The sequence below is a fragment of the Terrapene carolina genome, unplaced genomic scaffold (assembly GCF_002925995.2).
Source record: "Terrapene carolina triunguis isolate 2854851 unplaced genomic scaffold, T_m_triunguis-2.0 Scaffold58, whole genome shotgun sequence".
Taxonomy (NCBI): domain Eukaryota; kingdom Metazoa; phylum Chordata; order Testudines; family Emydidae; genus Terrapene; species Terrapene triunguis.
The window spans coordinates 7490001-7502332 of NW_020664409.1; the positions used below are offsets into that span (position 1 = coordinate 7490001).

At 43.4% G+C, this 12332-nt stretch overlaps 1 protein-coding gene across 4 annotated transcripts in view; it reads right to left on the reverse strand.

Annotated features, from left to right (window-relative positions):
* KIF13A (kinesin family member 13A) overlaps positions 1-12332 on the reverse strand; it is a 204959-nt gene that overhangs the window by 61960 nt on the left and 130667 nt on the right. For all 4 annotated transcript variants that reach the window (XM_024217442.1, XM_024217417.1, XM_024217426.1 and 1 more), the window contains exons 10-13: positions 10181-10292; positions 7944-8156; positions 4766-4876; positions 3362-3496 (exon numbers count right to left, since the gene is read on the reverse strand). In XM_024217442.1, the coding sequence (XP_024073210.1) occupies positions 3362-3496; positions 4766-4876; positions 7944-8156; positions 10181-10292 (571 nt within the window). The remainder of the gene's footprint in view (positions 1-3361; positions 3497-4765; positions 4877-7943; positions 8157-10180; positions 10293-12332) is intronic.

A 12332-nucleotide genomic window follows, 5' to 3' on the forward strand; every position in this document is an offset into this window, starting at 1 on the left:
AGATCTGGGAGTCAGAAGAGAACTCCTCATCTAAAGGAGGAGCTCCACCAATCTCAGAAGGAACCGGAGAACAAGCTGTACCGGGGGAAGTACCAACTTTGATAACCATGTCAATCTCTGTACCAACAGACATTCACCCACTAGCAGGGGAGACTCTGGCTCATCTGAGACAAATAAGTCTCTGGAGTATCTAAATTCCTGTGGTACTGGATGGATCTGAGTTCGCAAGGGGCAACGTTCCACAGTCAGCACTGAAGGCACAGACTGTTCAGGTGAGACTCGTCCAATGGAGGTTGAGGGTACTGAAGAAGATGGTTGCTTGGGTGGAGCCAAGATAGCATGAGAAGTGTGGCATCTCCTTGGTACCACAGGCATCTGGGTGAGCAGCTTAGGTATGAAAAGGGTTGTAGGTACCACCCTTTTAGAAGCAGAGTGCTTAGACTCCTTCACTAAAGGGTCTTGGTTCTGTAAGTATGGAGAATGACCCAGGTACCGAGACATGTTTGGAGCCTTTAGTCTTAGAGGAGCTCGAAGTCCTTAGCATAGGGTTGGTACCAGAGCCTGGAGCCTCAGTGATACCCATATTGAGATGTGAGGTCTCCAATGAGGTCTAATGTTGAGGAGACTGAGGCTCTCTCAAAGTGAATTTTTTATGAGGAGAATGAGTCCTCTTTTTATGGGTCTCTCCTGAGCAGATCTGGGCAAATGTGCAGACATTGATGGGGCTACGCTCACTCAGAGGCAGATGGCCAGGGTGCAGTCTCCTGGCCTGGATCTGAGGCCAGACAGAGAGAATCTTCCATCATTAAGTTTTATCTTCCAATTCTTCCTAGCTCTGCTTTTAAATGCTGAGCAGATGCTACACTTCTGAGGGATATGCATTTCCCCCAAGCAACAGAGACACCAAGAATGCCCACCACTGATTGGGAGAGCTTCCTGGCAAGCGAGGCAACATTTGAAGTCTGGAGATCCTGGTTTACCCCAGGCCAACTGGGAACTTGAAAGTAAAAACTCCTGGAAGGGAAGGGATTATAAACAAACTCCTCTACAAAATGGACCAGGTATAAGAAAAAGTTAAAGAAAGAAAAAAGATAACTAGATGCAGGAACAAGCTTTGAACAATATAAGAGGGCACATTAAATGCTCTGTCTCAGGCTGAGGCGGCTAAGCATATACGGAGGGTGGCTTACTCACCCAGCTCGATATATCCTCGGTACAGGGCACAAGGACATGTAGAGCACACGTGTGAGTTTAATAGGCACTGCTACAAAAAAATCTCCGATCCAAGGCACATGGGGTGTACACACACCTAAAGTGAAGCACCAATACTGACACTACTTGAAGAAGAGGGTTACATTTCTGGAGCAACATGCCAACACCTAACCACACAGCTGATGTCAATGGGAGCTCCACAGATAAAGCTAGGGCTGGAAAGAACCTTGTGGAGAGTCTAGTCCAGAGTTTCTCAACCTGTTTGATACTAGGAACTGGCTTGCAGTCTTCCTCAACTGTGTAAGGGCGATCTCATGGACCAGTCATTGAGAAACAATGGTCTAGTCCACTCCCCAGAACATTCTATAAGCTTGTGCATGGCAGGTTTCTCTACCAACTCCCCACAGGTATTATATCCATACTCGAACACTTCTAACACAGATAAGCCCTCTGCAACTTCCCTAGGGAGACACCATCATTCCAAGTCTCATTGCACAGCTCATTAAAGATAATATTAAAAGGGTGAAACATTTCAGTGTATTTATATCTATTATTTCCTTATTTTTAAACAGTACAATACAAAAGCTCCCTATCATTAAACATTATCTAAAATAGAAACTCACTATTATGCAGATAATGATAGTGACCTCTTTTGTAAAGCATTCTGAGATATACTGACAAAAGGGCTATGTGAGAGCTAAATATTATTATAATGAACAGTGCTTTCTCTGTCATTCACTTGGGAGGGAGCTTTTAGTGTCAGAACATTTCCTACATATATTGATATATTAGAAGATTTGCACTGACACTATTTCACATTCAAATAAAGAGCATCTCCAGTAACTGGAATGGACAGAAGTTAGTGTCATGAAGAAAAAAGTTAGGAAAAATGTATTACTCTGATGTTTAACAGCTTTATTATGTTACATTTAAAGTGTGTTTTTACTCTTAAAAGTGATTACCAAAAATGGCCCTTTCATACTGACTAGACTGGCTTTCTGTCTAGTCTATCATGATGCAATATTTTAATTGATATAAGGATATTAAGAGCTATATGACTACAAGTTTTTCTGTAACTGAAAATTAAGTTTTTTTTAAACAGATTTACTCCCTATACGTATTCAGAATGATATCTGCTCACTTTAGAGAGCAAAAGTACGTTTTTACTGCCTTTTGCTCCTGTTAGCCAATGCGGCTAAAAGAAAGCAAGCTAGATCCTATTTCTTCTTTAGCATCAACAGAATTGCTTACTAAGGGACAGATTCCACCACCCTTACAGATATTGGATAGTACATTACTTCATGAGTACTCCCATTAGAATCAATGGGACAATTTAGGAAGTACAATACTACACAGCGTGAGTGAGGGTGATGGAATCCAGCCCCAAGTTTCAATCAGTTACATTGTGCAAATCTACTGAAGACAATGGAGTTGCACAGGTGTAACTGGGGGCTTAGTTTGGCCTGCAAAAACTTTATTACAGGTTAAAATGCATAAGGAAAGGACCCCAGCTTGGCTCTCTGAGCACATATGGGGTGTCAGACAGTGAAAACAAAAATAGCCCTAAAATCTTTTTACTTGTCAACCGAGGATATCTGATAGAGTCATTGAATGAATTATGGAACCATTTGTTCAGAATACTTGAATTGTTTCTTAGAACTAGCCTATGCTAATATGGTATAGAAATCAAACACTGTGGGGCTAAACAGATGGTAGTTTCCAGATTTGATCCCTGGAATCCAATTCTCACTTCATGGGTAGGAAGGAATTGCAAGTGCTGTGCAGGAGTGCCTCACATCAACCTCTTGGGAGCAGTGCTGATGGAGTCCAAAGGGGAGTCACATTTAGTCTTCAGTTGGAAAAACGGGGGCTGCAACACAGGAGTTTACATAACACTTGCACACACTAAGCCTGGTTCTCCTGTCTCGCCATCGTGAATCAGGAGTTATCCCATTGAAGTCAATGGAGCTAAAGTGCCAGGGAAAATATAAGTCTACGCATTTGAGAGGGAAATCAGGACAACTCTACTTTGCTGTAACTAATCCTATGAGTCCGTCACTCTACATTCCAAATTCTTTCAGAAATTAAAAACAAGATTGGTCTTCAGTATGATTTGTTAAATATGTCAATGTCCTGTTTGCATTCTTACCTTTAAATAATAAACCAAAAGTTCATTGAGTGCAGGGTCTGCATTCAGATTAACCAGGTAACACTTGTCATCCCCAACCTTGATACCAGAGGACTCTAGAGAAATTCCCATGCTTTCTAGTTGCCTTTGCCTCTCCTACAAACACATAAAAAGGTTGATCTCACATATTATAGTTTGCTGAGACAATAAAATAATTAAATGAAAGCAAGGAGTAAAGCTGAATACTAATCTACACACAGGACACTGTTACTAAAAGTATTATCACATAAGTTACAGTAAAAGGATCAACTAAAATAGACAATGATCATACCCTGTATTCTTCTTTAGATTGTAATGTTATGCACCATGACCTACTCCTTTAATGTTCACTCACTTTGAAAAACACTTACTTAGGCAAGTAGTCCTACCAACTTCAGTGGGACTGCTCACATGAGAATTACTATGCACCATATGGGTTGCAGAATCAGGTTCTGACTCATCATGTCAATTGCAAATTTGTCACATTATATGCAAATACCAGAAAGATAAGCATACGAGCAGCTATGATTTCAGGTTTAGGGGCATGCCATACAGGAGCGTAGGCTCAGAGTTTTATTTTGTTTTTAAAAAGCTACAAAGTACCTACTACTAATAGAAACATTTCCCCAATTTTGTAAGTAATTCAGCAAAAGTGTTTTTGTTTGGATCTAAATGTTATTTTGTAGTAGTTGCAACCCAACATCATAACATACCACTGATGCATGAGAACTTGAAAGTGTAACTGACATTCACTCTCCAAGCCACAAAGAACAAATAGCATAAATGATGGCAAATAAATCAGAATCTAAAAATTCTGTAAGTTCTAATCAAAGGTAATGTTAGGGTTGTCTACAAGGGACACTCAAAAAAATTAATCCAAATTAGCTAAAGGTGTGAATTAAAAGTGGATTAAACTGCAGTAAACCCTTGTGTAGACACATTCAGAATTGAATTGGCCTTCATTTGGGTTATCTTAATTCTGAATTAAGCTATGATTTCACCCATTATATTCATGTTCCTACTTTGGTCTTACAAATCTGAAGTGCCCCGTACACACTGCCATTTGTTTTAAGTACATATAGTGGACTTTAGCTATCATGGCAGTGATCCCATTAAATCTATTCTAATGAAACTGTCAGTGTTAGCAAGTTACACTGTACTCTGGATGCAAGGTTGAATGAAATGATAAAAAAAATGGAAAATACAGAAAAAGGATGAAAGACCAAGAGAAGGTGCCCCACAGAAGTAAGGGAGTAGGAAACAGCAATATCCATGGCCAGACTCTCAGCTATTGTAAGTCAGCAAAGATCCATTAAAGTCTATACAGTTATGTTGATTTACACCAGATGAGGATCCAGGTCTCAGTAGTTAAAGTATCTGGACTACCTGTGCAATTTCTTCTGTCTTCCTTAGCTTTTCTTCCCACGTGACTGTAAGTTCTTTTATCAGTTTTTCAGATTCTTCCAATTTTTCCTTCAGCTCTGGTGCTTTCAGGGCCTTAATGTTGAGAAGAAGAAAATTATTACAATTTTAAAATATCATCATACATAAAATAACTCTGCTCAAGCTGGTTTTAGCAAGCTGCTGGCCACAGGTAGCAATTACCACCGATCGAGCCATGACAGGATTTTTCCTTTTCTTGTTGAGTTAATTTTACAGGGGAAACTGTGAATAGGTGAGATAGATTCTTAATTGAGCACTGAAAGAATCAGTTGACAATAATGGGACAGTTTTTCAGCTGGTGCAAATCTAGGTAGCTCTATCAGAGTCAACAGAGCTATGCATATTTATCAAAGCTAAAGATCTGACCCAATATATTTATGCAAAAACTGGGTGACTATATTCAAACAAAAATATCTAACAAGTTTGTACTTGGATATTCTCAATCACCCTTCTTTAATTTATTCTTCTAATAACTATTTGGATTAAATGCCTTCCCTAGATTCAGGACACACGTGGAGTTCCTAATATTTTGCCTATTCTGATTTTGTAGGTGGCCTAGCCAATTATAGAAAAATTGAGGATTGCAGATGAAAACTGGGACAGGCAGTGGGTATAAAACAATATCAGATGTGCTATAGGACTAGGAGAGGCTTCTCACCCTAATGATTGTCAAAAAGAAATTAAACAAGGTGGTGAGACCATCCATGTGATCAGTAAAAATTCAGTAGGTATTTTTGTTTCTCATGATTCTTTGGTGTCAGTAAAAGGGTAGGAGAACAGTAAGCTTGAAAGTTTTACATAATTTAGTCAGACAGACAAGACAACAGGTAATTTTGGGTAAATTCAGAGCACTTTTAGGTAGCTTCAAATACATCCTTGACAATAGTAGAGAGACAGAGTGGATGAGGTAATATATTTTATTGGACCAACTTCTGCTGATGAGACAGACAAGCTTTCGAGTTTACAAAAAGCTCTTCTTCAGGTCTGGGAAATGTACTGAGAGGGTATGTCCACACTACAATTAGACACCCACAGCTGGCCCGTGCCAGCCAACTCGGGCTCATGGGGTTTGTGCTAAGGGGATGTTTAATTGCGATGTAAATATTCGGGCTGCAGCCTGAGCTCTGGGACCCTCCCATCTTGCAGGGTCCTAGAGCCTGGGATTCAACCCAAGCATGAACATCTACTCTGCAATTAAGTAGCTCCTTATCCCAAGTCAGCTGGCATGGGCCAACCAGGGGTTTTTAATTGCAGTGTAGACATACCCAGAGTCCCACAGCTAAATACAAGGTGGAACAGATTGTTTAGCATAAGTAGATACCGTAATATATATCAAGGGACCATTCAAGGTAAGTGGCCTATTAACACATTTCCAATCATAGGGGTGAAAGGAAAAAAAGTGGTGGGAGGGGTTAGGTGGGTTATAGATTGCTGTACTAAGCCATAAATCCAGTTTCTCCATTCAGTCAATGATTTTTAGTGTCTAGCAAAGTTATGAATTTAAACTCCATGGCTCATCTTTTGAAGGTGTTGTACAGGTTTCCTTTGACGAAACCCATATTTCAAGGGACCATTCAAAATGAAGTAAATGTTAACCACTTAGGCTAAACAATCTGTTCCACCTTGTATTTAGCTGTGACACACTGAGTACATTTCCCAGACCTGAAGGAGAGATCTATGCAAACTTGAAAGCTCATCTCATCGGATCATGTTGAAGTTGATCCAATAAAAGATATTACCTCACTCACCTTGTCTCTCTAATATCCTGGGACCAATGCGGCTATACCAACACTGCTTGACAACAGTATTCAGTCAGAGGTCGTTCACATACCATGAACACAAACGACTGTTTAATACAAAAACAATTAATTTAACCTGATTTTTTTTTAAATTGTTAGAAGAATAGGTAAAATTAGGCATTTTTTTAATTTATGGACAGAGTCAATAGTCTACAGTGCAAAGAAAAACAGGAGTTCATGGAAACTTTGCCATTTTAGCCTCATATATCTTCTTTAACAACCTCTACACTAGCTTCTCTTTCTTGCTTACACTACACAAATCCACCCTCAGATTCATCTCTAATCTCATCTCCTATTCTTTATGCTTGTCCAAAGCAGTAGTACTGACAGGGCTCAGTGATCGCCAGTGGTTCTCAACCAGGGGTACACGTACTCCTGCTGGTACGGAGAGGTCTTCCAGAGGGCACATCAACTCGTCTAGATATTTGCCTAGTTTTACAACAGGCTACATAAAAAACACTAGCAAAGTTTAGCAAACACTAAAATTTCATACAATTACTTGTTTATACTGCTCTATATACTGAAATGTAAGTACAATATTTATATTCCAATTGATTTACTTTATAATTATATAGCAAAAATTAGAAAGTAAGCAACTCTTCAGTAACAGTGTGCTGTGACATTTTTGTATTTTTATGTCTGATTTTGTAAGCAAGTAGTTTTTAAGTGAGGTGAAACTTGGGGTACGCAAGACTCCTGAAAAGGGTACAGTAGTCTGGAAAGGGTGACACACACACTCACACACATGAAAGACAAGTTCTGTATGACAGAGCTTACAATCTATGTGGGAGACAAGAGGTGAAAACAATATATAGATGGGGAAAACAAGGTTAACAGGGAGACCATTACTATTAGCATAATAGGCAGCGGTCACAGCAAACCAGTTCCTTTAGTGTTTTTGTTTCCCACTTAACTGCCCCCATTTAACTTAACCAAGCTACAGCCCACTCCTTCCAAAAAAAAACCCCAACACACAAAAAAGTTGAAAACCTACTATGCAGTTATGATCACAGGTCACTGTCTGTTCTGTGCTGTACTACACAGCATCTACTTATGCCTTTAGATTAAGTTCTTCAGGAAAGGATCTAGTTTGGCAAGGTACACCTTCTGTACAATCCAGTGTATGCTTACAAGAGGCCCATGAACTATCAGATATTTCAGCTTATTTCAAGAAACCAAGTTAATGACTTACAATATAATTAACATAGCAATCTCACTTTCCATACTTTGTTGTAAGAACTACACATAGAACTAAATTCCTATCAACACACTTGACATTTCCTTATAGAACTCTAGATACACAGAGCTCCAGATTACTTTACCTCAGCTTGCGAGAGCTGTTCTTTGAGTTTTTCCACTTCTTCACGTAGTTCTCGAATGACCCTGGCATTTGGATCTTCATTTACCACAGCATGATTAACTATCCTTTTGGCTCTGTCTGCATATCTCAGCGTAGAGAGCGTTTCCTCATAATTGTCAGCTGATGGGCTAATTGTGGCTATCATGGCAGTTTGGCTGTTTCCTCCCAAGTTGTCCTGTAAAGCATAATCTTCGAAAGTTTGAGGAATACAGGACAGATTAAAACGTACCCAATGCTCTCTGTAGTCATAATGTGTCCTTGCAAAGAACGGATTTGAAATATGAATGACATCTATTTAGACACCAAAGTGCACTGATTAATTTGAATCTCATCTATAACTCAAACAATTTTTAGGTCTCAAGCATTAGACATGATCCCACTACAGATTAGTACCATAGGTAATAAGATATCACTGCTGGGAGAGCAAAAACAGCAGCAGAGAATCTGTTCCTAGTAATATGGAAAAAAGTCTGTAGCAGCAGCCACGCCTCAGCTCATTAAAAATCAAGACCTGTGTGTACACAAACTGTATGCTCCGATCCCATAACACATCACGCTTACAGTTTGTCTATAACAGAGGTTTTCCAGAGGAGTGCGGAGGAATGTCCAGGGGGTACGCGCAGGGCTGGCCCCTCCCGATACCCAACCCCCTCTTGAGGTGGCTCAAGAAGGTAGACTCAACTGGCCACATGTAGGAAACCTGTGTCTTTTTGCTCATGACCGTCATGCAGAGGAGCAGGCAGTGGCAAGACCAATGATGCACTTCTGCCTAGGTTGGGAATGGACAGCAGCTTCTCCAACCTGCACATAGATCCCACCACTTCCCCACTCTTGTGACAGGGATGGCTGTACTCCAACAGCTGCCCCCATGATGACTTCACACTCCTCCCCTCACGGCATTTAGCACCAAAGTCAAACAGGCTGCCATTTTGAGCTGCAGATAAGTGTGGGGAGAGAGGAAGTGCTGGGGGGCTGCGTGGACAGTGGCTCCTGGGACCAAAGGTGAGGGTGTGGGCAGGGCCGGCTTTAGGGCGATTCACCCCATTCACCCGAATCGGGCCCTGTGCCCCTAAGAGGGCCCCGCAACGTCCCTAAGGACCCTCCACTGATGTGCCACTGAAGGCACCGGCAGCCAATAGAGCTGCCACCAAAGTTCCGCCGCTGTCTTCGGCGGCAGCTCAATCGCTGCCGCAGAAGAAGGACCCTCCGCTGCCGTGCCGCTGAAGGCACTGGCAGCCAATTGAGCTGCCGCCAAAGTCCCGCCGCTGTCTTCGGCGGCAGCTCTTTTGAATCGGGCCCCGCAGCGCCTAAAGCCGGCCCTGGGTGTGGGATGGGGCTTGTATTGTCCCAGAGCTGCATGAGGCGCCCAAAGCGCTGTGCGGAGCTGCCCTCTGCCTATAGGTTCCTGCCACCCGGGGTCTACCTGAGCGGGTTGCAGGCAGCCTCCCCAGCCCAGGTCAGGGTGGCGTGGTTCCCCCCGGGTGATGGAACCTGTCAACCTTCAAACAGCATAAAGAAGCCCAGACAGGGGCCTTCGGGCCAGTGCTGCAGCAGAGGGGTGGGATCTCCACCTGCCACAGGCAGCCGCATGTGCCCCGGAAGGTTATTCCCTGCCCATGACTGCAGCTGTCCTGGCAAGCCACAGGCAGTCCGGGCGCAGCCCAGGAAGGAGACACTGTCAGTACCACCCAAGCTGTGTTACTTCGGGATCACTGTGGCTCCTTCTCCACCCCTGCTGCAGCCAAACCCCGAAGCAGGAGTCACTGTGGGGTGCAAATCCAGGGTGCCCAGTGCCTCACTGAGTAGAAGGTGGCTTGCTCAACTGTCTGCCTGTTCACAGTCTCGCATTCACAGGCTCACCGCACACTTTCCTGGGTGCAGCTCAGAGCCCTGCTCCCCTATGTGTGACCATAATGCCCCTCACAGGGCCCACACTGTGCTCCCTCACCCCCATTCAGGGCAGCGGCAGAGGCTTGGATGAGCCCCACATGGCAAGGCTTGGGGCAGCCCTGCACGGCAGGGCTCGGAGACAGAGCACCACCTCCACCCCCGACTCACCTGAGTGGGCCACCTAGTCTGTGGGTCTGTTTTGTCTGGGTTGGGGAGCGGGGGCAACTACAAATTATAAGTCAAAGGGGGGCTCAGCTCAAAAAGTTTGAAAACCACTGGTCTACAGGGTGAAATGAGACCATGCGTTACCTTGAGAAGCCAAGTGAGTACAGAATCTCTATAAGGCACAAACTTGTTTTTCCCCTTTCCTGCTGCTTGGTCAGCAAGTGATGATATAACCAATCCCAGCGTTGAGAGTGACCTAAGAAAATAGCAAAACATTAACAGCTTTGTATATGTATTCCAAACAACATGATTTGGTAAAATGCAGAAGAGGAGGAGGACTTGAAAGAGAACTAGACTTTGTGGCTTGCAGCTGTTCATATACAGTTTCTAAAGATCCCTGTTAAAGTAACCATATTTATAAAAAGAGAATTGGATTCAGAGAGCAGTCTAAGTGGTTGCCTAGGATTCCATACTGCAACCTAATGAGATTAAACCCGAAAGTTTGGAGCTCAGTTAAAATATTACAATATTTTAAATACTTCAGCATGTGAGGTTACAGCATCTTATGTATCCTTCCTCAGAGGCTAAAGTCCAAAGGTAAGAGACCTTTTGCCTCAACACTTCTTCATTAAGCACTGCTGATGGTGCTGTAGAGCTGAATAAGAGGGACTGAAGTCAACAGAACTACTCACATGCTTAAGCATGTGCATAAATGTATGCAGGTTCAGGGCATAAATTAGATTGACAAAATAGTTAAAGCACCAGGTTAAAGGAAGTTAGTCTTGTTTTAAAGCAAAGATTCTTACTCCCACCACCATGTTCCCAATCCGCACATAAACCCTTTACAAAGAATCAACTAACTAATGCTGATTGGATTGAGGAGCAGGTGGGAATAGTTGGCTCTTTATATATTCTACTTATATTTACATATTTTAATATACTATATAGATATATTTTTACATTCGTACTTACACATCATATACATGTGTAAGCAGCGCCATCACTATACGCTACAGCAGCGCAGCTGCACCAGTGCAGCTATGCTGCTGCAGCACTGTAAGTGTAAACAAGCCCTTAGATGCAAGGACAGTGGGTCTTGGCACAGTGCCTATCAGAATGAGGCCATGACCCTGATTGGGGCCTTTGAGTGTTATTGCAATAAAAGCAGTAAATAATGGTCAAAAGATGTTGCATAAAAGTGCTTTAATGAGAGATCTGAAGGCGTTCCAGCTGTTACAACTCTTATGGAAAATGTTCCAATATCGTGCAGCAGCAGGACATACTGGGATGTTATGAGAGGGGGCATGGATGGAGTATAGACAAGGGAGTAGAAGGAAATAAGATTTTGGGAGGGGCATGTCAATTTGTCCTTATGATCACACATCCTAGCACAGGGGTGGCCAACCTGTGGCTCCGGAGCCACATGCAGTTCTTCAGAAGTTAATATGCAGCTCCTTGTATAGGCACCCACTCCGGGGCTGGAGCTACAGGCGCCAACTTTCCAATGTGCCGAGGGGTGCCCACTGCTCAACCCCTAGCTCTGCCACAGGCCCTGCCCCCACTCCACCCCCCTTCCCGCCCCCTCCCCTGAGCCTGCTATGCCCTCACTCCTCCCCCCTCCAGAGCCTCCTGCACACCACAAAACATCTGATCAGGAGGTGCGGGGAGGGAGGGGAAGATGCTGATCGGCGGGACTGCTGGTGGGCAGGAGATGCTGGGAGCAGGGGGAAGCTGATGGGGGGCTGCTGATGTATTACTGTGGCTCTTTGGCAATGTACATTGGTAAATTCTGGCTCCTTCTCAGGCTCAGGTTGGCCACCCCTGTCCTAGCACGTATATTTGCCTATTTGTACATAGAATACCAGTGTATGAATGACCATACCATGCAGCACAAACAGGTATTTTAATTTTAAATTGTTGTATAAGTGAAAGTACATCAGCCTTTGCAGTACTGTCAGGGAAAATTGATTTCTGGATCCCTAATCTCTCATTTCCAGAGGCTGGGAAGATGGCAAATATTGGGGTGCCACACACTGCTCCAGACCAACCTCCCAAGACAATTAAGGAGCACCAATAGCAGACTCTTTAAGGGTGTGCTGTTGAATATCCATCAGCTAGCTCAGTGTTTCCCAAACTTGGGACGCCGCTTGTGTAGGGAAAGCCCCTGGCAGGCCGGGCCAGTTTGCTTACCTGCTGCGTCCGCAGGTTCGGCCAATCGCGGCTCCCACTGGCTGCGGTTCGCCGCTCCAGGCCAATGGGAGCTGCTGGAAGTGGCGGCCAGTATGTCCCTCGGCCC